Source organism: Leiobunum rupestre, chromosome 10 (assembly GCF_980474605.1).
Source record: "Leiobunum rupestre chromosome 10, qqLeiRupe1.1.hap1, whole genome shotgun sequence".
Lineage (NCBI taxonomy): Eukaryota > Metazoa > Arthropoda > Arachnida > Opiliones > Sclerosomatidae > Leiobunum > Leiobunum rupestre.
Window position 1 is genome coordinate 49,281,131 of NC_143393.1, and position 23,356 is coordinate 49,304,486.

Below are 23,356 nucleotides of genomic sequence, written 5' to 3' on the forward strand. Positions count from 1 at the left end.
CTATTTATACGTATCTTTTGCTGTATAAAAAGAATCTCCAACTTAATATCACGTCTTTAATGCGAAAATGGATATAAAACTCTGTTGTTTTCTAAAGATGGCCCCAATGTTTTTTAAGCATATAAATTTAAGGATGGACAGTGATAAAAGGCTACTTTAGTGATAGCCCCCCATAATTTTGGTGGAGGCTAGTCCTTTTATCGCTTACAAAGTTATTTTGAAAAGTTGGATGAATATACGAAAAAAACTCTTTTTGAAGTGCCTTCTTTTCTTCGAGGGCCCCCTTTTTTTTACGAGCCGCTGTTTTATTAGACCCCTTAAGGTGGAATCCTTTGGGCCACACCACTCGAGTCTTAATTGAACGATGTCGGCCCCGGTCTTATTCTTCTTTGGGAAAATGTTTTATGGCCCGCCTCGGACGCCTTTTTTTGTCAACCCTAAGCGAAGGGTACCCCCCCCCCCCCCAAAGGCTTTCGCTGTCACTTACGAAAATTAACGGACCGTACATGTTAAAACTTGTTATAGTCTATTAAACATTCCTCGTGCCGCTTGGTAAACACGGAATAAAATACAGGTAGTGTTAGTGGATCATTTTACGTTTGTTATTTAAATTTCAATATTAAAGATTTTTACGTCATTTATAACGGCTCAATACAAGTATATTTCTTAATACTGTAATTTATATACACAATATTATTGATAAAATAAGTTAACGCAAAATTATAAAGAATCGCAGACATGTTCGACTGCTGCTTTTTGAAAAAGTTATAGTAAATGTTACCTAGTTTTTTATGCAATGTACACGTTTAACACGAATAACCATTTAAAAGTTCATATAGGGGCGACTTGTTTAGTTAACCCGAATCCATAGGTACCAGCGTGTTAAACTTTTTATAATCAATCTTTATGGACATAACCTTTAGCGACGAAAAATCAAAGCTGCAAACGTTGTTAAATATACCTAAGATACCACAGTATTAATTCATACCGTCATTGATCTATTAAAATGATGAACGGTTATTGAAATATCCATTACAAAGTCAAGTTATTTACCCTACAAACTTTACTATTAAAGACTTATTACGTTTATTTAAATTTCATGAGCGCAAACCGACCTTGTTTAATTTATGTAAATATTTCGTATAGTGTCAATGTATAGATGCATTATATTTAATATGATTTATAAGCGGTAATATTAAATTTTATGCGTAAAACTGATATTTTGAGGAAAATGTATACGATGTGCGTAAAGACATTGTATACTGTGAAACATTTATAAGGCCAGAGCTGCAAACGTTGTTAATAATACCAAGCTTATTCTTAATATAGGGACAACTTGTTTCAAACTGCGAGGTTAACGAATTTAACATTGAACTTAAAATGACGACGCCGAAACAATGTCATAAAAATAATCAGCTAATACCAAAGGCCCAAGTCATCTAGCGACTTTTATTGCGACGTTTTAGGTTAATATATATATATATATATATATATATATATATATATATATATATATATATATATATATATATAAACCGTTGGGACCAACTTGTTTATAAGCGTCAAAACAACATTGTACGTAATCTAAAGTACATATGGCGTATACATTTCCTAAAATTAACAAAGATGGCCCCGCTTGACAAGAAACTCTACCCCGTTATGTACTATTAAGAAGTCTACAAAGACGTTGTTAATATACTTTTACAAGTAATTGATAATTATTAATGACAAAACGCCGACGCCGCCACCCTCAGAAGTAATTAATTTTCTACATTTAAAAAATATCTAACACGTCTCCAACGCAACTGGACCCCAAGGCACTACCTTAGCTCAATATAGAAGTGGTAATATTAAAAAAATGATAGTTTCTTAATCTCATTCTCCCTTATCTTTCGCGAACAAAACATGTTCGATTTCTTATTAGACCAGACCAATGGTTCGATGGTACGGTAATATAAAACAATGTATACGTAAACGATTTATGTACGTGAGGCATTGTTAGATTAACTTTACATGTACACGAATAATGATTCCCCTGTTTGGGGCAACTTAACCAAATATTGAAACTTGATAGCGACGTTTATACCTAAAAAATGCATTGCATAATTGACAAACTAATAAACTTTCACCAGCAATCTTTATGGAAGACCCCTTTCATTAACCATAAATCAAATAATCACGTGACGCGGCTTTTTTATCGAACCATATAGGGAAAACTTGTTACACACGCCGAAACGCGAGTTATTGAAATGTCTTTTGGCCACGCTAATGTAATTCACCCTTTTCAACACAGGTTTACGTGAGATGACCCCAAAGACGCTTCCTAACGGACGACAGGATGTACTATCTTTACAACGTATTGACTTTACTTAACTCCCTAATTTCTTCACAAACTTTACCCCAAAAATAACCTTAAATACACAGTTTACAATTCATAAGTTTTAGGTTTATTATTCACGATGGCCAGGGAACAAATATTCTCGCAAAATAACCTTAAATACACAGTTTACGATTCATAAATTGTAGTTTCCTAAGGCTTATTATTTACGATTGCTAGGCTTAACAATAAAACTTTACCCCGTAATGTACAATGTTTACCGCGCGTCCTTATTAAAGGTTAAGTAATATAAAATTAATACATGATGCATTTACATTGTCATTATATTTATCAGCTAACACCCAAGGCACTACCTTAGGCCTAGCGACTTTAAATTCGACGTTTTAGGTTAATATATATAAAAATCCGTTAACAACAACTTGTTTAAAAACAAGCTTGAACGTGATCTAAAGTAAATATGTAAAATTTCCTAAAAATATTAAAGATGGACACCCTTTTCAATACGCCCCACAAACTCTAACGCGTTTGAATCTTTCCTATTTTGAAAAGTTGGATGAATATACGAAAAAAACTCTTTTTGAAGTGCCTTCTTTTCTCCGAGGGCCCCCTTTTTTACGAGCCGCTGTTTTATTAGACCCCCTTAAGGTGGAAAGCAATGGTACAACGTACAGGTGAAAAAAAGAAGAATTGGCCCACGCCGGACTTTTCGCGGTAGATTCGGAAGGTATAGCCGAATGCTATCTCTGCCACGGGCAGTTAGGAAGCTGAGAAGCCGGCGACGTACCCCAATCGGAACACGACTAGCTAGCGAGGGGGGACACCCGCTGCGTATTTTACGCACGTGGCTAAGGGCAATTCACTAGCTACCTTTTACCCTTAGGGGGATATTCCGTAAGACGGATAGCTTTGCACGTGGTGAAAGTGTTTGAAAATAATGTTACAGGGGAAAGTGTTTGTCGGCGAAAATAGTTGTGAATAGATACACAAAAGGGTCGACCTATTGAACTACTTGGGTTTATTACATAACACCAACAAAGATTCCACTCGCACGTGGAGAAAGTGTTTGACAGAGGCCGTAGGGTGACATTCACTAAGACGGATAGGTTTTGACAAGTGTTTGAGAAATAATGAGGGATCGACCTATTGCCCTATAGGTAAGTAGGCAAGTTACTTGGGTTTATAGCTACTGGCTTCTGTGTGTTTGCATAACACCATGTCAGATAATTCCCCCCCCCCCCACCGAATAGGGACGCTAAAGGGATATCCTCACAACTATCGGTATATCATTTGACCTATTGACCTACCGAAAATGTTCACAAATGGGGGGCCCTCAGCTATCGGTATAAAAATGGGGGGAAAGGGGGGACAGCTTGCCCCCCAAAGGGGGGTGGAAAATCACGGATAGGTATACGCACTCACTTATCTCTGTTACTGTTATATATGTTTCAATATTTTGTGACATTTTATTAAAAACGTTTTGAATTGAGTGTATATTTAATTCTTCGTTTCTAATTCAAAATTTTAAGTTTTCCATATCCAAAATCCAATTTTTTGGTCAATGCTGCAATGTCTCAAGAGATTGTGTAATTTTAATTTTTTGGTGACCGTATAAAATAAATTGTTTCAGTGGCGTAGCCAAGGGGGGTGTTTCCTTTTCCAGACCCCCCTTGTGCCTACCTTTGACTGTACTAAATTTCCACTACCATCTCAAAACCCCTCTTAACAATCACATACTTCGACGAATTTCTGGCTACGCCACTGAATTCTGTTCTTTAATGGTGCGAAGCTCGAATTGTGGCAACAATGGACAAAGAACCCGACCATCTAAACTATTAAAACTTCACTTACATGTCCCTCTGCATTTGGAAATAAGGCATCAGATCAACTCTAGCAGAATTAATCACGTAGAAAACAAGTTCTTCCTTGTTTATTTCATCAGAAACAGCGATTATAACGTGATTTGCATCAGAAGCGACCTGTAATCCTTCGTATAATGGCTCTAGAAACATATAAGCCGTACCTTCACCATGGGCGACAGCAGATGCTCCTTCCAAATAACTGTCTATATCAGCCATCATTATACACCTCTTCTTAACTTCGGAGATGACTTCGGGAGAGAGACCCTTACATTAAAATAGATTATTTTATAAATTAGTTTCGTCCATTTGTTACCCGTAAACGCGCTCATATGATTGGTCGTTAAGTGCAATTATAAGGGTAATATGGTTGACAAACAATGGATATAGGAAATCGCGTAAATGACCGCGTGAGTAAAGACCAATGTATATAATGGACTTAATGCTAAGTGGCACCTTTGCTGCCTAGCTATAAAAAGGAACAGGATGAAACAGGGGCATTAGGAATATGAACCAATTTCACCAGTGAGAAAGGACTATTTGAATTGTAGCAGTCACACTTTGAAATAGATATTTGTAATAATAATCAGCTAGGCTAATACCCAAGGCACCACCTTAGGCCTAAGTCGTCAAGCGACTTTTGAAGCCTTTAATTCAGGTGGCCGGGTTACAATGCGTAGGAGGGTGTAAAAAATTGAAATGATTTCTGTTGTATTACGTAACGTATATTTTTATTGGTTTATAATAATACCAAATTTGTCGATATAAAGGGATTGAAAGGGGCGCGTGGTTATCTATGAAACGCGAGATTGAAGTTTAAAAAGGCGCGCTCGTTTTCAAAATTATTTTGGCAGTTATGTTTTGATTTTTTGGATAAGAGGCTTAGTGTGCTCTAGGTGCGGAGCTGTTGTTTTTTTTTCGGTAATCCTTAATAAAAGTTGTTTATCTTTTATAACCTCCGATCAATTTTCTTTACAAAATAACTTCCTACTTCAAGAAATAGAAACGTGTCAGGTCCCGGAATATTTAGTTCATTATTGAACCCGTGTTTCAGTCCGCGAGTTTAATACAAGTTATCATCTATAGCTCTCCCAAAGGCTAGTTGACCATTAATATTTAACATTTTTTTGGTGCCGAAACCCGGGAACTTCTTGAAAGGACAATTATAAAGGATCGGTAAAAACAAAAATTTGAAAAAAAAAATGGCGCCAAATTTGAACATTTTGATTAAACAAAGAGGAACTATACGTGGTGCGGTAACGCACGCGTGTAATACTATAAAGGACGAACTCGAAAAAGCTATTGGAATATGTGAACAGACTTTAAGTGACTATATAGCTCAGTTGAACGCTAAGGAGCCGAAATTAGAAGCATTAGACGAACATATATTGGAGCTGGTAACTAACGATGAGCAATTGGACGACGAATTAGCGGAGAACGAGAGATACAGCGGAAAACTGGTTCACTGGAGGGCCCGAGCTAAGAAATATATCGAGGAGAAGCGGGTAACGCGCGCTAGAGGATCGTCAAACGGCATAGGAGCGTTGAGTGGCGCAAGTTCATCGAGAGCACCATTGGTCGACGACAACGGATCAGCAGTTGCGGTTCGACTACCCAAACTAGAGATCAAGCGATACGACGGAAGTTGGGACAAATGGAGATCATTTTGGACACATTTTGAAGGAGCGATTCATACCAATCTGAAACTGAGCAATATTGATAAGTTTAACTATTTAAAATCGTACCTTGTAGGGAAAGCGGAGTTAGCTATTGAGGGGTTAACTTTAACCGATGATAATTATATGGCAGCTATCGAAATTTTGAAAGCTCGTTTCGGCAGGGACGATTTGCAAGTTAGTACTAGTCTTGGAAAATTTATGGGAATGCGCCCTGTGTTACAGTCTATGGATGTAGCCGGTTTGAGAAATTTATTCGATAGTTGCCAGATAGAGGTAAGAAATTTAAAGGCTGTAGGTCGTTTGACCGAAAGCTACGGTGATATGTTAGCGCATCTTGTTGGAGGTTTGTTGCCTTTGGATCTTTTGCAAATGTACAATAGAAATAGAGATGAAGATAAGTTGTGGGATATAAACGAAATGCTGGATTTCTTAAGTAGCGAGATTCGCTGTCGTGAAAGAGCGTTAGCTGTCCATCGAAATGGCCTCCACCATAATGATAAAACGAATAGTAAAGTTTTGGAAAAGAATACTGTTAAAAATGTAGCGAATAATACGAACTCAGGTTTTAAGCCATTTTCGGGTGCTGCCTTATCTACGTGTGTTAGTAACAATCAAAATTATCAGCGAAAATGTGTCATTTGTGAAAAATCTAATCACCCTTTTTATTATTGTGAGGAAATTCCAATCCCAGATAAACGGGCTATAGTGCGTAAAAAGAAATTGTGCTATCTTTGCTTGAAACCGGGTCATCCCTGGTTTCAATGCCGGGGTAAGGTACAAAATTGTAAAACATGTAAACAAAAGCATAATCAAGTAATATGCGAGCAAAGGTCGTACAAACCAGATTCAAAGTGTGCTATGACACCAGGCCAAGATGATCACAGTAAAACCCAAATTGATAAACATCGAACCCAAAGTGCAGTCACCCTAGCTACAGGCTCTGAGGAATGTAATGTGATTCTCCTACAAACTGCCCGAGCAGAAATCAGTGGTAGGTTAGGGTAAAGTGTACAAATAAGATGCGTGTTAGATGGCGCAAGCCATAGAAGTTTTATAAAAGAGGAGTGATCACGAAAGTTACAATTAGAAGTAGTTGGTACAGAAAACGTAAGTCTTTTCCCATTTGAAAGTGCAGTACCTATTCAGTCGGAGCGCCAAAAGGTCAAAGTCACCCTAAAGAACATAAACACGGGTGAGTGGGTGGAAATTGTAGCTTTGGAAACTCCCACGATAAACGGAGCGGTTTTCGCCGTACCTGGGGAAATTGTTCGATCACAAATGAGACGCAGAAATTTTTATTTATCGGATTTAATTGATCAAAATAACCAGAACACTAGCCCACCTATCGAGTTTTTAGTTGGGGCCGATTACTTTTGGAGAGTAGTCAATGGAGAAATGGAACGACTCTCTCCAGATTTAATGGCAATAAATACCGTTTTGGGCTGGACTGTTCAAGGCAGGTCCGAGGAGGGAGACGGCTCCGCCGGAACAGTTAGTGTCGTTGCGGTGAATCACGTATCCACCCACTTAGAAGATAGCTTAGTGTCTGATCAGTTAAGATCTTTTTGGAATTTGGAATCGTTAGGAATTAATGATAGTGCAGTAACGAAGGTTAGTGAGAGTGAGGCTACTTTCAGCGCATTCGAGGAACACATTAAATTTAAAGAAGGCCGATATGAAGTAGCTCTTCCTTGGAAACCAAATAGAGATAGTATGGGGAACAATTGGAAAGTGGCTAAAATCAGGACAAGCAATTTAATTAAGAAATTAGAAGCTAGTCCCGGAGCTTTAAAACAGTATGATGACATCATAAAAGAACAGCTAAAAGCCGGAATAATAGAAATTGTAGACATTAACGAAAATAGCGCAGAACCCCAGTCAAGTTATTATATTCCGCACCGGGGAGTCTTCCGAGCGAGTAGCGCAACTACCAAGCTTAGAATTGTGTATGACGCGTCGTCTCACGAGAGACATTTCCTGTCATTAAATGACTGCGTGGAATCTGGACCCAACATGTTACCGGTATTATTTAACATTTTAGTCAGATTTAGGAATCACAAAGTAGTATTCACTGGAGATGTAGAAAAGGCTTTCCACCAGATTTCAGTGGTAGAAAAGGATAGGGATACACTGTAATTTTTTTGGATAAAGGGTTTATCAGATAATGATAAAACTGAATGGGTAACTTACAGATTTACCAGAGTTCCCTTTGGCTGTACCGCGAGTCCGTTTTTATTAGCGGCTACCATTAAATACCATATCCAGAAGTACTCGTCGTCTCATCCTTTGGCGTATGCCGTATTAAATCGTGATCTCTATGTCGATGACCTAATCTCAGGAGGCGAGGGAGTAAAGGAAGTAGACCATTTGATCGGGGAGGCTTCGTTCATTCTAACCGAAGCGGGGATGAAACTAAGAAAATTTCATAGTAATTCCGAAGAGATTAGAGAAAAATGGGGTGAAAACCGCGAAAATTCACTAAAGAACAGTTTAAAAGACCCCCAAATAACCAAAGTGTTAGGTATAATTTGGGATGAAAAAAGAGACACTTTCAGTTTCGATGTCAGCGGGCTCTTGAAATTTTTGTTATCGAGAAAAAACACGAAGCGCTGGGTCTTGCAGGCAGTAGCGCGAATTTTTGACCCTCTCGGCCTGCTATCACCCTTTACAATTCGCGCAAAGCTGCTTTTCTAGGAAATGTGGAGAAAAGGGTTAGAGTGGGATCAACCCTTAGAAACAGAGCTCGCGCGTCAGTTTGACAAGTGGAGTTCGGAACTTCATCACCTGACTAAGCTAGAGATACCAAGCTATTATTTTTCGCGTGATCTTAACTCGAACGGAGCAGAAATAGAGATGCACGGATTCGTCGATGCGAGTAACAAAGCCTACGCGGCTGTGGTATACGTAAAACGCATCTATTCAAATGGATGTGTGTGTGTCACGATGGTAGCTGCTAAAACAAGGGTAGCCCCGTTAGAAACCATATCTTTACCCCGATTGGAACTCATGGGTGCGGTACTGGGAGCCAGGCTTATTACAAACTTATTAAAAACCTTAGAATATACACCAAGGACGGTACACATGTGGACAGATTCCACGATAACGCTACACTGGGTCAAGGATAACGCGGCTCGATGGAAGCCCTTTGTATCCAACAGAGTTAAGGAAATACAGAGATTTACTGACCCTTCGTGCTGGCTCCATATAGCTGACAAAGAAAACCCCGCTGACTTGCCGTCGCGCGGTTTGACAGTTGAGGAAATGCGTACATCACGGCTTTGGTTAAATGGACCGCCATGGCTATCTGAAAGCGCTATAACTAATATTGAATTACCGAAAGTTAATGAAAAAGATCCCAATATTCACGTTGAGAAAAAAACGCGAGCCGAAGCTAGTTTAGTAATTGCGATTAAAACTGAAGTTCCTGTAATTAAGCTTGAGAAATACCACTCAGCCGCGTTAGTTTTTAGGGTGACGGCATGGGCTAGACGCTATACGTTGAATTTAAAAAGAGCTTCTAAAGGAATTAAAAAAGAAACAGGGCCCTTAACGACCGAGGAATTGGACATCGCGGAAAAATATTGGGTTAAGATATCCCAAGTGGAAAGTTACAGTGAAGAAATAAAAAGCTTAAACTCTGGCATTGGAATTTCTAGGGACTCAAAAATATTGTCATTATCTCCTACTATTGACGAAGATGGTTTATTGCGATTAGGTGGACGTTTAGACGCCGCCAATATTTCTTATCAAGAAAAACACCCCTGGATTCTAAATAGCAAAAGTAAATTAGTCGAACTGATAATTGATGATTGTCATATTAAATTAAAACATGCCGGAGTAGATCACGTTCTAACAGAAATTCGTTAAAAATTTTGGATTACTAAAGCGAGAGGTGTAATTAAAAAGGAAATTCATAATTGCCCCAGATGTAAGAAATTTCGAGCAAAAGCGCCCGTGGTGGTCATGGCTCCCCTTCCTTCGGCCAGAATAAACCCAGCTCCACCTTTCTCGGTCACTGGAGTCGACTTCGCTGGCCCTTTATACACCAGAGAAGGAAATAAATGTTATATCGCGTTGTACACCTGCGCGGTTACACGCGCAGTGCACTTAGAACTTGTTTCGGATCTCAGTTCGGACAAATTTTTGTTGTCATTTAGAAGGTTTATAGCTCGCCGAGGTATTGTTGAAATAATTTATAGCGACAATGCAAAGAGTTTCAAAAGGGCCGAAGCCGATTTATCCGATTTATTCCAAAATTTAAGGCATTCGGAAGTGACAAAATATTTTGGGTCATTACGTATTAAGTGGCGGTACATTGCAGACCGAGCAAGCTGGTGGGGTGGATTTTGGGAAAGAGCCGTGCGTACGGTAAAATCAAATCTACGCCGGACCCTAGGCACGGCGCGCCTCACTTACGAAGAACTTGAAACTTTGCTTATCGAAATAGAGGCAGTTGTTAATTCCAGGCCTATAAGTTTTGTTTACGAGGGACTGGGAGAACCGGCTCCCTTATCTCCAGCACATTTTTTGATAGGGCGACGTTTAACTTCACTGCCCTCGCGCATTTATACGAACAGTGAAACCATGCCGCCACGAAAGACGCGCTAACTAGAAGGTTAAGATATCGACAAACCCTCTTAGATAAATTTTGGTTACGATGGAAAAAGAGTTATTTATTGGAATTACGCTCTCTTCACCATAAGCCACATTGTACCCCAAGTGTTAATTTAAAAGTAAATGATGTTGTACTTATTGCAGAACAAAAACTGCCTCGTTTATTGTGGAAAATGGCAGTAGTAGAAAAGGCCCCAAAGGGGGTCGATAACGTAGTGAGATCGTGCGTAGTTCGTTTACCAAATGGAATTCTTATTAAACGGCCAACTCAACTTTTATATCCACTGGAAATTTAAATGTTGAACGCTGTTCAAGGTGGGGAGAGTGTTAAAAATTGAAATGATTTCTGTTGTATTACGTAACGTATATTTTTATTGGTTTATAATAATACCAAAATTGTCGATATAAAGGGATTGAAAGGGGCGCGTGTTTATCTATGAAACGCGAGATTGAAGTTTAAAAAGGCGCGCTCGTTTTCAAAATTATTTTGGCAGTTATGTTTTGATTTTTTGGATAAGAGGCTTAGTGTGCTCTAGGTGCGGAGCTGTTGTTTTTTTTTCGGTAATCCTTAATAAAAGTTGTTTATCTTTTATAACCTCCGATCAATTTTCTTTACAAAATAACTTCCTACTTCAAGAAATAGAAACGTGTCAGGTCCCGGAATATTTAGTTCATTATTGAACCCGTGTTTCAGTCCGCGAGTTTAATACAAGTTATCATCTATAGCTCTCCCAAAGGCTAGTTGACCATTAATATTTAACATTTTTTAAGCCACGCGATCGAGCCAACAGCTCCCTACACTAACTATTACCGTTAACCTCAACAAGTTTTTATGGAAGGGGAAACCGAAGAACTCGGGGGAAAACCCCTTAAATCGATCGTAAGATGACACAATTTGGTGTAAATGTTCGGTTTATATCCGGTAAGAGAACACATTTTTTATACTTTAATTTTAAGGCGAGGAACACACTATTTATTTATCCAAAAAGTAGCAAGCAACCACTGAGGCCTAGGCTATACCAGGACAATACAAACAATTACTAGGACGTTGCTAAATCCGAAAGCGGCATTTTATTTAACTATCTTCTCATCACCCCCAATCTAAAAGTGGTAACATCGGGTGAGCGCGCGTTCGTTTCCGCTTAATTGTCCCTTCAGAAAACCAAAATATTTTTGTTTAGCTATCTTCTCATCATCCACAATCTGGAAGTGGTAACACTGGTAAAGCACGCGTTCGTTTCCGCTTCTCTCCCATCACCCCTTCAAACTGCAACTGGTTTAGTTCTTTCTCAAGATCTTACCCTGATGTCTGTTCGCGCTTCTCTTCACCACCCCTTCAATCTGGAAGTGTTCTCTCCCATCTCCCCTTCAACCTGAAACTGGAATAGTTCTTTCTCTTGCTCTTACCTTGACGACTGTTCGCGATTCTCTTCACCACCCCTTCAATCTCGAAGTGGTATAGCTCTATCTCTCTCTCTTCTCCTAGCGGCCGCGTTGAACGCGTTCTCTCCCCTCACGCCCGTTTAATCTACTCCTTTCCCTCTTTTGCCTTCGCCTGTTTCACTCTACTTCCTTCCCTCTTTTGCCTTCGCCCGTTTCTCTCTACTCATTTCCCTCTTTTGCCTTCGCCCGTTTCACTCTACTCCTTTCCCTCTTTTGCCTTCGCCCGTTTCTCTCTACTCCTTTCTCTCTTTTGCCTTCGCCCGTTTCTCTCTACTCCTTTCCCTCTTTTTCCTTCACCCGTTTCTCTCTATTCCTTTCCCTCTTTTTCCTTCACCCGTTTCTCTCTACTCCTTTCCCTCTTTTGCCTTCACCCGTTTCTCTCTACTCCTTTCTCTCTTTTACCTTCACCCGTTTCTCTCTACTCCTTTCCCTTTTTTGCATCCACCCGTTTCTCTCTACTCCTTTCCCTCTTTTGCCTTCACCTTGCAGAATTTCCCGTTTCCAGCATTTACAGCATAAAATGACGCTATCTGACGGCGCGACACAAATGTTCCGTAGAACTTACCCCTATGAGAGCTACGCTCGGTCCGCTCAATAAAATTATATAAAATAAAATTTTGAAAATAATTTAAAAATTAAATTACACTAAGAATTAATAATAATTTTGTAGGATCCAATTAGAAAAGAAAATTACGAATCTAACGACAAAAACTAAAGAAATGAGTAGAATTTTTTCCTGGGGTCAGCAGGCAAATTGTTTCATGATCGAAACGCCTCTGAGGGAAAATGAATTTTCTAAAGCCAAGCATCTCGCGATCTTTCGATAGTACACGTGAAATACTACCTTATATTTAAGGACACACTATTTCCTAAAGTGAATATCGTTGACAACGAATATCAAGTGCATAATCATGTCAGAAACATCTCTTCGAACAGAGGTAAGCGAAAGATGAAGAGATTGAAGGCATTTGCCCAATCAAATATGACGGAGTAAATGTGGTCTGGGAGACTTCAGCTAACAATTCGTTAAATTTCACTGGATGCGTCGAGAGACGGATTCCAAACTGGAGACGGATAGTTCAGATTTGGTAAGCTCATCGAACAAAAGTGCGCAAGGAATGCACGCGTATAACCAGTGGTTTCACTGGTTTAACGCAGATAGGCGACAGGCTCCATTGACAGCGTAATGGATGTAGGATGCTCACTTAAGAATAAAACCTGCCCGCCTTAAAAGTAAAGATTAGTCGATAAAAGTTAATCTTAATTAAATTTCGTGAACTACTCATAATTTACTCAGTTTTGGGGATCGTCTCAAACAACTGTAGTTTCATCGGCAATGCGCAGCTAGTTTCAACAAACTTTTATCTGTCTCACGCTTAATGTTAGTAGTTCTTGAATTACAATACGAAACATTTATTATTTCAGAAGTGTGAAAATAATTATTTATGATACTGGTACTTTGCGCATCATTTTTGTGGGCTGCAACGCAATTTCAGAAAAACTTTACCGTTGCTTCGAGGGAACAACAACGCGTCCGCTATTAAGAGGTAGTAAAAATCTCAATAAAAATATTTAATTTTCTAAAACTGTTAGTGAATAAGTCCCTTAATTGGAAAAGTATATACGACGACGGATACTTCATGGCGTGTTTAAAATAAATTAAGAATAATTGTTTTATAAAAACATATTTTCTTTTATTTACACTGCGAGCTTTCGGGTACGAGACCCCTTGTCAAGCGTCATCTTCCCACTGTCCCTATCAGTGGTTTGATGGGGTCACTGGAGCTCTTGAGGGGCTCCACACCCGGCGTTCGGTGTCGCGGGGCTCTTGGGGGCGGTCCACACCCGGTTTGCTGGGTCACTGGAGTCCTCGAGGAGGTGTCTCGTGATCGGGGCGCTGGGTCACTGGAACCTCGGGGGTGTTCCATACTTGGCATTCAATATCCTACTGGGGAGGATTTGTGTGGTGGAAGAGGAAGTCACTCTAGTCCTCAGCTGTGCGAGGGTGGGAATTAGGGCAGCCCATGGTGTCGCCTTTTGTTGGGCCATGATGAGGGCGTTTGTTTGCCATATGTGAGCCTGTCTTTATGGCTGTCTCACTGGCCGAACGTTTGTTTCGCAAAGTGCATTTTTGTCCGGCATGACTCTTTGTCTTGTGTGCCGCCGTAGTGCCCAGCGGAACGGCGTTGTACAAATACATAACCTTATGTCAAGCGTCATCACTCAGACGATTATACGGCTGGAGTGGTTATATTTTTAACATATCAAATTATGATTCTCTAACTTGTTTATCTTTGTTATTTTTTATATTTGTTATTTTTTATATAATTATTGTTTATCTTTAAATTCCCCCAGTTTTGTATACATATTTTTCCTTTATCTAAGTTAAGTTTACCTACATTTTTATGGCTACCGCCTCTTTAAAATCTCTTTTAAAATAATGTTCTTCATGTGTGATTATTTCTCCGTTGTCAAAGTCTATTGTATGTCCCTTAGTGTTCCATACATGACTTGCAATCCCGTTGTGTTTTTCACCAAATTTTATACATTTTTTGTTTTCTTCTTTCCGCACTTTAAATTTTCTTTTAGTCTGACCTACATATGATTGGTTACATTCGCAAGTTATTTTATAAACAATGCCAGTTTCATTATCTTTATCAATTTTAGGTCTATTTTTCATTAAAATTGAAGCCAAAGTTTCAGATTTTTTACTTATTAAATTAATATTAAAATTTTTTAGCTGTCTATTGGTTTTCTCGGTTATACCTTTTTTATACGGAAGCACAATTAAATTTTCAAATTTTTCTTTTGGTTTAGGGTATTGTATCACGTGATTATTAAAAATATCATCTATTAAACTAACAGGGTAATTACATTTTATTAATTGTTTACGTTGGATTTTTTTATCGTTTTCAGGGTTGTCAGAAATCTTTTCTATTTTGTGTTTTAAGCTTTTTAATATACCAATTTTAGTTTTATTCGGGGGGCTTGATTTATAATTTAAATAATTTTCAGAATGTGTAGGTTTTTGGTAGATTGATAATTTAAATTCGTTTTTTTCTCTTTTTATACGGATGTCTAAAAATGGTATCGTATTTTCAATTTCTTTCTCATTTGTAAACTGGATGTTTTTATCAATGGAATATTGGACTAATAAACAGATGATACTGAACTCCTTATTGTCCTTCATAAAACTCTTACAATTTTCCCAAAAAAAAACACACAATCCATTGTTGCACGTCAGTTTGTGCAATATTGGATTGTGTTTTTTGCTGGTTAACTGAGAAAACTTAAACTTAAATAGTTACAACAATGAAGCCTCACCCATGTTGAACCAAGTGCTCACACTATTTCATTTAGTTAGATATTCATGATAGAAATTAGTACATTCATTTCTGTACAAATATTATTTTAAAAAATGTATATAGAAAAACACCTTCTGAAAGGGATTTATATTATCATTTTCTAGAGTCATTTAAATATTTCCAAAAAAGGGAATAAATTTTATTTTAACCGGCTAAAAAAAAACAGACCCGAAACTAAAGTTAAACTGGCCTTTTACGTTCTAAATTAGTTCTTGAAGAGATAGTTGCAAGTTGACTTGATTGATTAGAAACTAAGGTACTTGATATTTTTCTAATTAATTGAATGACGGGCTTTCTGAAAATGTTACTCATTTAACGTAATATTATCGTTAAGTAACTTTAAAATTAAAATTATGCCCAGCGCCCCGCAGCGGCTATTATATGAAACAGGATTTGTCTCGCGCGTTATTGTTAATCGAGGGGTAAGTCACTCTCGGATGACCTGTACACCGAGTTCGCATACTTAGTACTGTTAAAGGTACGGAAGTAGTATCAAAGTGCCGCTTTTAAAACAGTGGCTCGCTAAGTAGCTCGGTACATGGCTCGGTTTGTGGCTCGGTACGTGGTTCGGTTTGTGGCTCGGACGTTTTAATCACTATTATCGGGAAATTAGTGGCTCGGTATGTGGCTCGGACTTTTTAATCAGTATTATCGGAAAATTATCGCTATAACCGGTTTAAGCACGGGGTGCTCGGTGTTTCGGAAACCGGACGTTCTGATTGGGTGAAATTATCGTGACGTGGGGAGATAACTCTGTTAATATGACGTCGCCAAAACTTGGCGTTATCGGTACTTAGAGGACAGAGAACTGAACCAAGAAGTTTTAGTACTTAGAGAACATAGAACTGAACTTTATGCAATGGTGTACCCTGAAAATTAAAGTAGTAGACTGTTTACATCATCCCATACGAAGATAGGATAAATTACGTATTTCGTCAGTCTGGTTTGTTTAGATTGCGATTATAATGCATATACGAACCAATACTAAATCCTATACTGAAACAAAAACTTGAACGTATGAGGAAAAACCGTGTTGATAATCATTAAGATTTTAGCACCACGTGGTTTAAATAAATATTTAGAAGCTGAAACCAAACGTGAAACTAGAACGAATGGAAAAAATACCAAACTACGACGTGTCTGGTATTTCCAAGTAAATATTTCGACAATGAAATAAAACCCAAGAGTGTTGTAACGTATGGGAAAAACCTCTAAGGTCATAGGGTGAAAGTCTTGTTTGTTTACACTGCGAATAAAATGCGTGTACGAACCTATACTGGAACCTAGGGATGACGACTATTTGGTTTTTTCATAGCTTGCCTACTGTTGTGTCCAGTGTTGGAAATAAGGCGGTGACGTCGGCCAAAGACCACTTTATTTTGGACTATGACTACTTTGACCAGTAAATTAAATGGAATCTAGGGGGTTCACTGGTCATAATGACCAGTTTCTTTTTAATTAAAAGTATAATTCTATACCCAAAATAGAAAATGATAATAGCGTTGCGCTTTCAGTTTCCTACAGCCAATGAAATTGCGTATTTTGACTTATTTCTACTCCTAAATCGAACGTATTTCCCGGCATCTGGCAGTTATGAAATTTGACGTTATTATGCTACAATCAGTCATATTCGTCGAGCTAAAGGCGGACTATCTATATGAAACTAGATCAATCATTAAGAATATGTTTAAGAAACATAAGCATATAAGACATTGATGTCTATCCTGCAATTTCTTTATGGCTTTTAGAAACAAAAAGAAGGTCAGAACGGAGTAAAACAGTTTTTATTCAAAGGACAAGAAGATGATGTAAAACTGTAAATACGGATAAGTTTTTATTCTAAGAACAAGAATATGATGAAATATTTTTTAAAGTTCCTTAAGAAATGTGATAAATATCAAAGCACTTTGGTTTGTGATAAATAAATCTCATTATAGTTCCTAATCGCTATTAACAATTCACTTTCAAAGGTAAAGTAAAAGAAAAAGGGAGATAAGTGGGGTAGAAAAGAGTGGTCATGACCAGCATATTATTTTTTAAGTAGGGGGTATCGTGGTCATATTGACCAGTACTTTTAAAAAGCTTATTTGCAACCCTGGTTGCGTCTGGAGTTGAGTAATCGAGCAGACAGTTTAACTATATTAAATCGTTTAATAGCTAGAATTTAAGATTAGAAAAGTTGGCGTTTTATTACATTGTGTCTAGAGCCAAGTTACTGCCTTGACGTCCGTCCCGATACTGACGAGTGATTGTTATTTATGTATGCCCCTGGCGGTGGCGTTACTAAATTAGAGAATAGCGCGAAATACAAATGTGTGTTGAAATGACTAAACAAATTTCAATTAATATGTATCCAATAACATAGAAATACTATAAACCATACCTGGTAGTTGTTAAAATATAAGATATTTCAGCAATTAACACCAGCATTAACTCGTCCATTCCCCGGGTGCCCCAATCATGGGTCCAATAAACTAGATAATAGCGTTTATGAGCCTATCTAAAATAAAATAAATAAATAAATAAATAAAAAATTGTAATATTTATTTGGATGACTTATAGCGAATATTTGAACATACGTTATGGCATTGGCATTCATATTATTTATTTTTAGTTCATTTGGAACTGGTGGGATGGGATGCTGGACGGGTCTAAGAGCGATGGACCCGGGGCGTACGGTAGAGTTTCTGCATCTGAACTACACACATTTAAATTACCATTACATACGGATGAACATAATAAAAAAGGGTGATTATGAAATTAGTTTTAATTACTCCTATTTTTAGTCGGATGATGGATCATAATCGATATCCCGACTGAAATCGTCGGGACTCTCGGAATCGGAATGTGGACGTTTGACAATTTCTGAAGATTTTCCAGATACGGGTGCTGAGACCGATTATTAAACTTAGAATTCTCAATGTAAATGAGTCTGGTTTTTATAACACTGTCGGAACTTTGTATCGCGATTACACATTGCTAACTTTACCAATCATTGAAATAGACATTGAACTCAAATAAATAAAAATTCATCTGACGTCGTGACTAGATTTTATAAATTTCCCTATATTTCGATATATATTTTGTTCATAAATAAATTAACAAGGTATCAATGTACCAACGTTTATCGGAAATTTTGGGCTATTTTGTCCGAGCTAAGCCCTGTTAATTTATCATGACGTCGTTAGATATCAGTGTCTGTAGGAAAAGTGTCATTGTTAAATAGCATGAACAAACTTCAATATTAAAAACCCTTGTTTATAGTTCATCGTCGATTATTGAAAAATTCCCAGTATACCATCGATTAAACTAAGTCATTGCTCTGACATCGAGGGTAACGTCATTTTAAATCACTTTGTATGGATAGAGGCTACAACGAGAGAGAGCGAGGTCATATTTCATAGAGCAATTAGTTTTATTTAAATATCGAGTCAATAACGGAAGTTTTCAATAATTCAACATTTTTCTTTAGATTTGAATTTTGTAAGCAAATGGTTACTATAATTGTTTGTATTTCTAAACAGTATGTGTGAATAAATACAAAATTGGAATTTAGCAATATAAAAAATTCCTCGTATTAATAAAAAAATCCCATAATATATATTTATTTAAAATCTTTCTTACCTATTTAATCTTTTGATAAGTACAATAACAACATGAGTGTGTTGTACATGATGGGAAGGAACGTGTGGACATGCATATTTCAAGTGCCATCAGTAATTTTACTATCGAATCAATTAATAACTGAAGATTGCAATAATTCGACATTTTTAAGTTTTGAATATTGTAAGGAAATGGTTACTATAATTGTTGGTACTTCAAAACAGTATTTGTGATAAAATAAAATTTGCAATTTCCTGATATAAAAAAATCAGCAAATTATTTCCTTTAATCTTTTCTTCGTATTTAATCGATAGCAAACATCAAATACCGATATGAATCTCAAATGAAATCTAAGATATTGCGTCTAAGTTCCGATTCGATCTCTACGATAAATAATTATCTATACCAAAAGTGATGGCTTCTGATTACAATTAAAATGAGAAATAAAATAGGCGATTGAAACTAACTCCGACAGTTTATCGGTATACTTAGAGGACAGAGAACTGAACTTCGAAGCTATATGGGTACTTAGAGAACTGAACTATAAAAATATATTAGACAAAATCTAAAGGGTAAATAATACAGAGTTTTAGAGCTCATCGAGATGTCGATTAAGCTACCTACTTTCCACAACCGGTCAATAACACTGAAAGTAAACTTTGTTTATCTCCAAATGGCTTTATCCAGTATATTTTACCCGCCGAAGATCTGTACACTAACTCATAGACAAATATAGACGTTAAAAATTTCACATTTCAGACGTCGACGGGGGCGCGGGGCACCATCGGGGTGCGGGCGCGGACGCGGGGCACGGGCACCACCCACGTCTCAACGTCTGACTTTATCATCTGGCAGCTCCATACTGGGCTATTTGACCATCAAAATGACCAAATACACGTATATTTGAACATTTCCTTGACTATATGACCGAAAAATTGGTTACAAAATTTGTCAAATACTTGGCTATAAGGCCATCTAAATTAAAGTTAGAAGAAGCTAGACAAAGATAAGTTGTTCTGAAAAATAAAGTTAAAGATATAAAAACTAGAGGTGTGCAAACACCATTTTTTTGGGGATCGAATCGAATATCAAATATCTTTTTCAAGGCACGTCAAATACCAAATCGAATATTTATAACGTCAAATAATTTGGTCGAATATTTTAAGAGCAAAATTTTAAGCCAGTTAACTGATCAAATACGAAATAGCATTTCGAATACCAAATAATTCGATGTATTGGTTTTTGAAATAACTAAATAGTTTGCATATTTGTCAAAAATTTAAAAAAGTAATTGAAATCACTGCTCATTTTACTTGCAATAGTAAAATACTAAACCGAATGTATAATTTATATTTTATTTTATTTAAACTATAATACTAAACTTTTTCAAAGAAAACTTTTACAAACAAAATTTAAAATTCACATTTTTAAAGTTTAACTACCCCAGGTCCAAGTCAGCTAGCGACTTTTATTTTTTAGTAACTACTAACTACAATTAAAATCAAAGGATCTGCTATATTTTTCATGCTTTGCGAACACTTCATTAAAATCTCGAGTTTTTAAATATATGTAAAATACGAAGGAGCAGATCTTTTATTACAAATACAAAAATTATATTTAATTTAGTTTATAATAATTTTAAACCAATAATTTAGTGAACTCAAAAAATCAAAACCGAAAAATCCAAAAAGTTACTTACTTCAACCTTTCTCCCGGTTATTAGTTTTGTTTTTAACTTGGTTTACGTTTGAGTTTTACTTTGCTATTCTAGAAAATTCCATAACAAAGAACTCGCGAATAATCTAGCCAATAGGCGCTAGAATAAACAGCTTCTGCCTTTCGCTAAGAAGTTTTAATACACACGGCATCAATAATGTACGTGCAAGTTACACTTCATATGGTCCTTGCCGCTGTGGACTAAAGAGAGGTGCCAGAAATAAGCACTAGTTCGGAAATTTCTCAGTTTTCTCCTCTGAGGGCCTTGAAACTCAACAAATTAGAAAAAGACCCGCGGTTATTCAACCAGTTTTCAAACTATTTGAAAATACCAAATACATTTTTCCTATCTTTTCGAATATTCGACTATTTGATCAAGAAAAACGAACATTCGCGAACGTTCCCAAGTGCTACTCGATTCGACGAATCGAATATTCGATTTGGTATTCGATCAAATTATTTGTTCTAACCAAATATTTTGCACACCCCTAATAAAAACAGATATGATTGGACTGAAAATATTGCAAGATAGTTGGAAGAATGCAGAGAACTAGAAAGATAAAGTGAAACACGCGAACTAGTTTAAACAGTCTCTCAGTTCGAAACGAAATCTAGAATAATTGCCATCGTGAATCAGTACCATTAGAACTTTTTTAATATTGTTTACCATTAAGTGGCTTATTAAAATTATTATATATGTAAATATCAATATTAAAATATTTATAGAAATAAAGGTGAATATTGTAGAAAATAGAAGAGATCCTATTTAAAACATTTCTTAAATTCTATATTGACTTAAAATATTTACAATATTTTAAAAATTTTTAACGTCTATATTTGTCTATGAGTTAGTGTACAGATCTTCGGCGGGTAAAATATACTGGATAAAGCCATTTGGAGATAAACAAAGTTTACTTTCAGTGTTATTGACCGGTTGTGGAAAGTAGGTAGCTTAATCGACATCTCGATGAGCTCTAAAACTCTGTATTATTTACCCTTTAGATTTTGTCTAATATATTTTTATAGTTCAGTTCTCTAAGTACCCATATAGCTTCGAAGTTCAGTTCTCTGTCCTCTAAGTATACCGATAAACTGTCGGAGTTAGTTTCAATCGCCTATTTTATTTCTCATTTTAATTGTAATCAGAAGCCATCACTTTTGGTATAGATAATTATTTATCGTAGAGATCGAATCGGAACTTAGACGCAATATCTTAGATTTCATTTGAGATTCATATCGGTATTTGATGTTTGCTATCGATTAAATACGAAGAAAAGATTAAAGGAAATAATTTGCTGATTTTTTTATATCAGGAAATTGCAAATTTTATTTTATCACAAATACTGTTTTGAAGTACCAACAATTATAGTAACCATTTCCTTACAATATTCAAAACTTAAAAATGTCGAATTATTGCAATCTTCAGTTATTAATTGATTCGATAGTAAAATTACTGATGGCACTTGAAATATGCATGTCCACACGTTCCTTCCCATCATGTACAACACACTCATGTTGTTATTGTACTTATCAAAAGATTAAATAGGTAAGAAAGATTTTAAATAAATATATATTATGGGATTTTTTTATTAATACGAGGAATTTTTTATATTGCTAAATTCCAATTTTGTATTTATTCACACATACTGTTTAGAAATACAAACAATTATAGTAACCATTTGCTTACAAAATTCAAATCTAAAGAAAAATGTTGAATTATTGAAAACTTCCGTTATTGACTCGATATTTAAATAAAACTAATTGCTCTATGAAATATGACCTCGCTCTCTCTCGTTGTAGCCTCTATCCATACAAAGTGATTTAAAATGACGTTACCCTCGATGTCAGAGCAATGACTTAGTTTAATCGATGGTATACTGGGAATTTTTCAATAATCGACGATGAACTATAAACAAGGGTTTTTAATATTGAAGTTTGTTCATGCTATTTAACAATGACACTTTTCCTACAGACACTGATATCTAACGACGTCATGATAAATTAACAGGGCTTAGCTCGGACAAAATAGCCCAAAATTTCCGATAAACGTTGGTACATTGATACCTTGTTAATTTATTTATGAACAAAATATATATCGAAATATAGGGAAATTTATAAAATCTAGTCACGACGTCAGATGAATTTTTATTTATTTGAGTTCAATGTCTATTTCAATGATTGGTAAAGTTAGCAATGTGTAATCGCGATACAAAGTTCCGACAGTGTTATAAAAACCAGACTCATTTACATTGAGAATTCTAAGTTTAATAATCGGTCTCAGCACCCGTATCTGGAAAATCTTCAGAAATTGTCAAACGTCCACATTCCGATTCCGAGAGTCCCGACGATTTCAGTCGGGATATCGATTATGATCCATCATCCGACTAAAAATAGGAGTAATTAAAACTAATTTCATAATCACCCTTTTTTATTATGTTCATCCGTATGTAATGGTAATTTAAATGTGTGTAGTTCAGATGCAGAAACTCTACCGTACGCCCCGGGTCCATCGCTCTTAGACCCGTCCAGCATCCCATCCCACCAGTTCCAAATGAACTAAAAATAAATAATATGAATGCCAATGCCATAATACATAAATAACAATCACTCGTCAGTATCGGGACGGACGTCAAGGCAGTAACTTGGCTCTAGAAACAATGTAATAAAACGCCAACTTTTCTAATCTTAAATTCTAGCTATTAAACGATTTAATATAGTTAAACTGTCTGCTCGATTACTCAA

General features: G+C 36.6%; 1 protein-coding gene across 1 annotated transcript; it reads left to right on the forward strand.

Annotated features, from left to right (window-relative positions):
* Positions 1-5,396: 5,396 nt before the first annotated feature.
* LOC149926124 (uncharacterized) lies at positions 5,397-23,002 on the forward strand. Its single transcript, XM_090161867.1, has 6 exons — positions 5,397-6,874; positions 7,004-8,005; positions 8,066-8,394; positions 8,932-9,654; positions 9,760-10,050; positions 22,896-23,002. The coding sequence occupies exons 1-6, from the start codon at positions 5,397-5,399 to the stop codon at positions 23,000-23,002; spliced, it is 3,930 nt and encodes a 1,309-aa protein (XP_090017993.1).
* Positions 23,003-23,356: the final 354 nt, after the last annotated feature.

Excerpts from the sequence above, each read along its gene's own strand:
- LOC149926124 (XM_090161867.1), top strand. The coding sequence starts at position 5,397 with ATGGCGCCAAATTTGAACATTTTGATTAAACAAAGAGGAACTATACGT. Across the intron at positions 9,655-9,759 it reads CTGGATTCTAAATAGCAAAA|CGAGAGGTGTAATTAAAAAG; the intron begins GTAAATTAGTCG and ends GGATTACTAAAG. Across the intron at positions 10,051-22,895 it reads AAGGTTTATAGCTCGCCGAG|CACCCGTATCTGGAAAATCT; the intron begins GTATTGTTGAAA and ends AATCGGTCTCAG.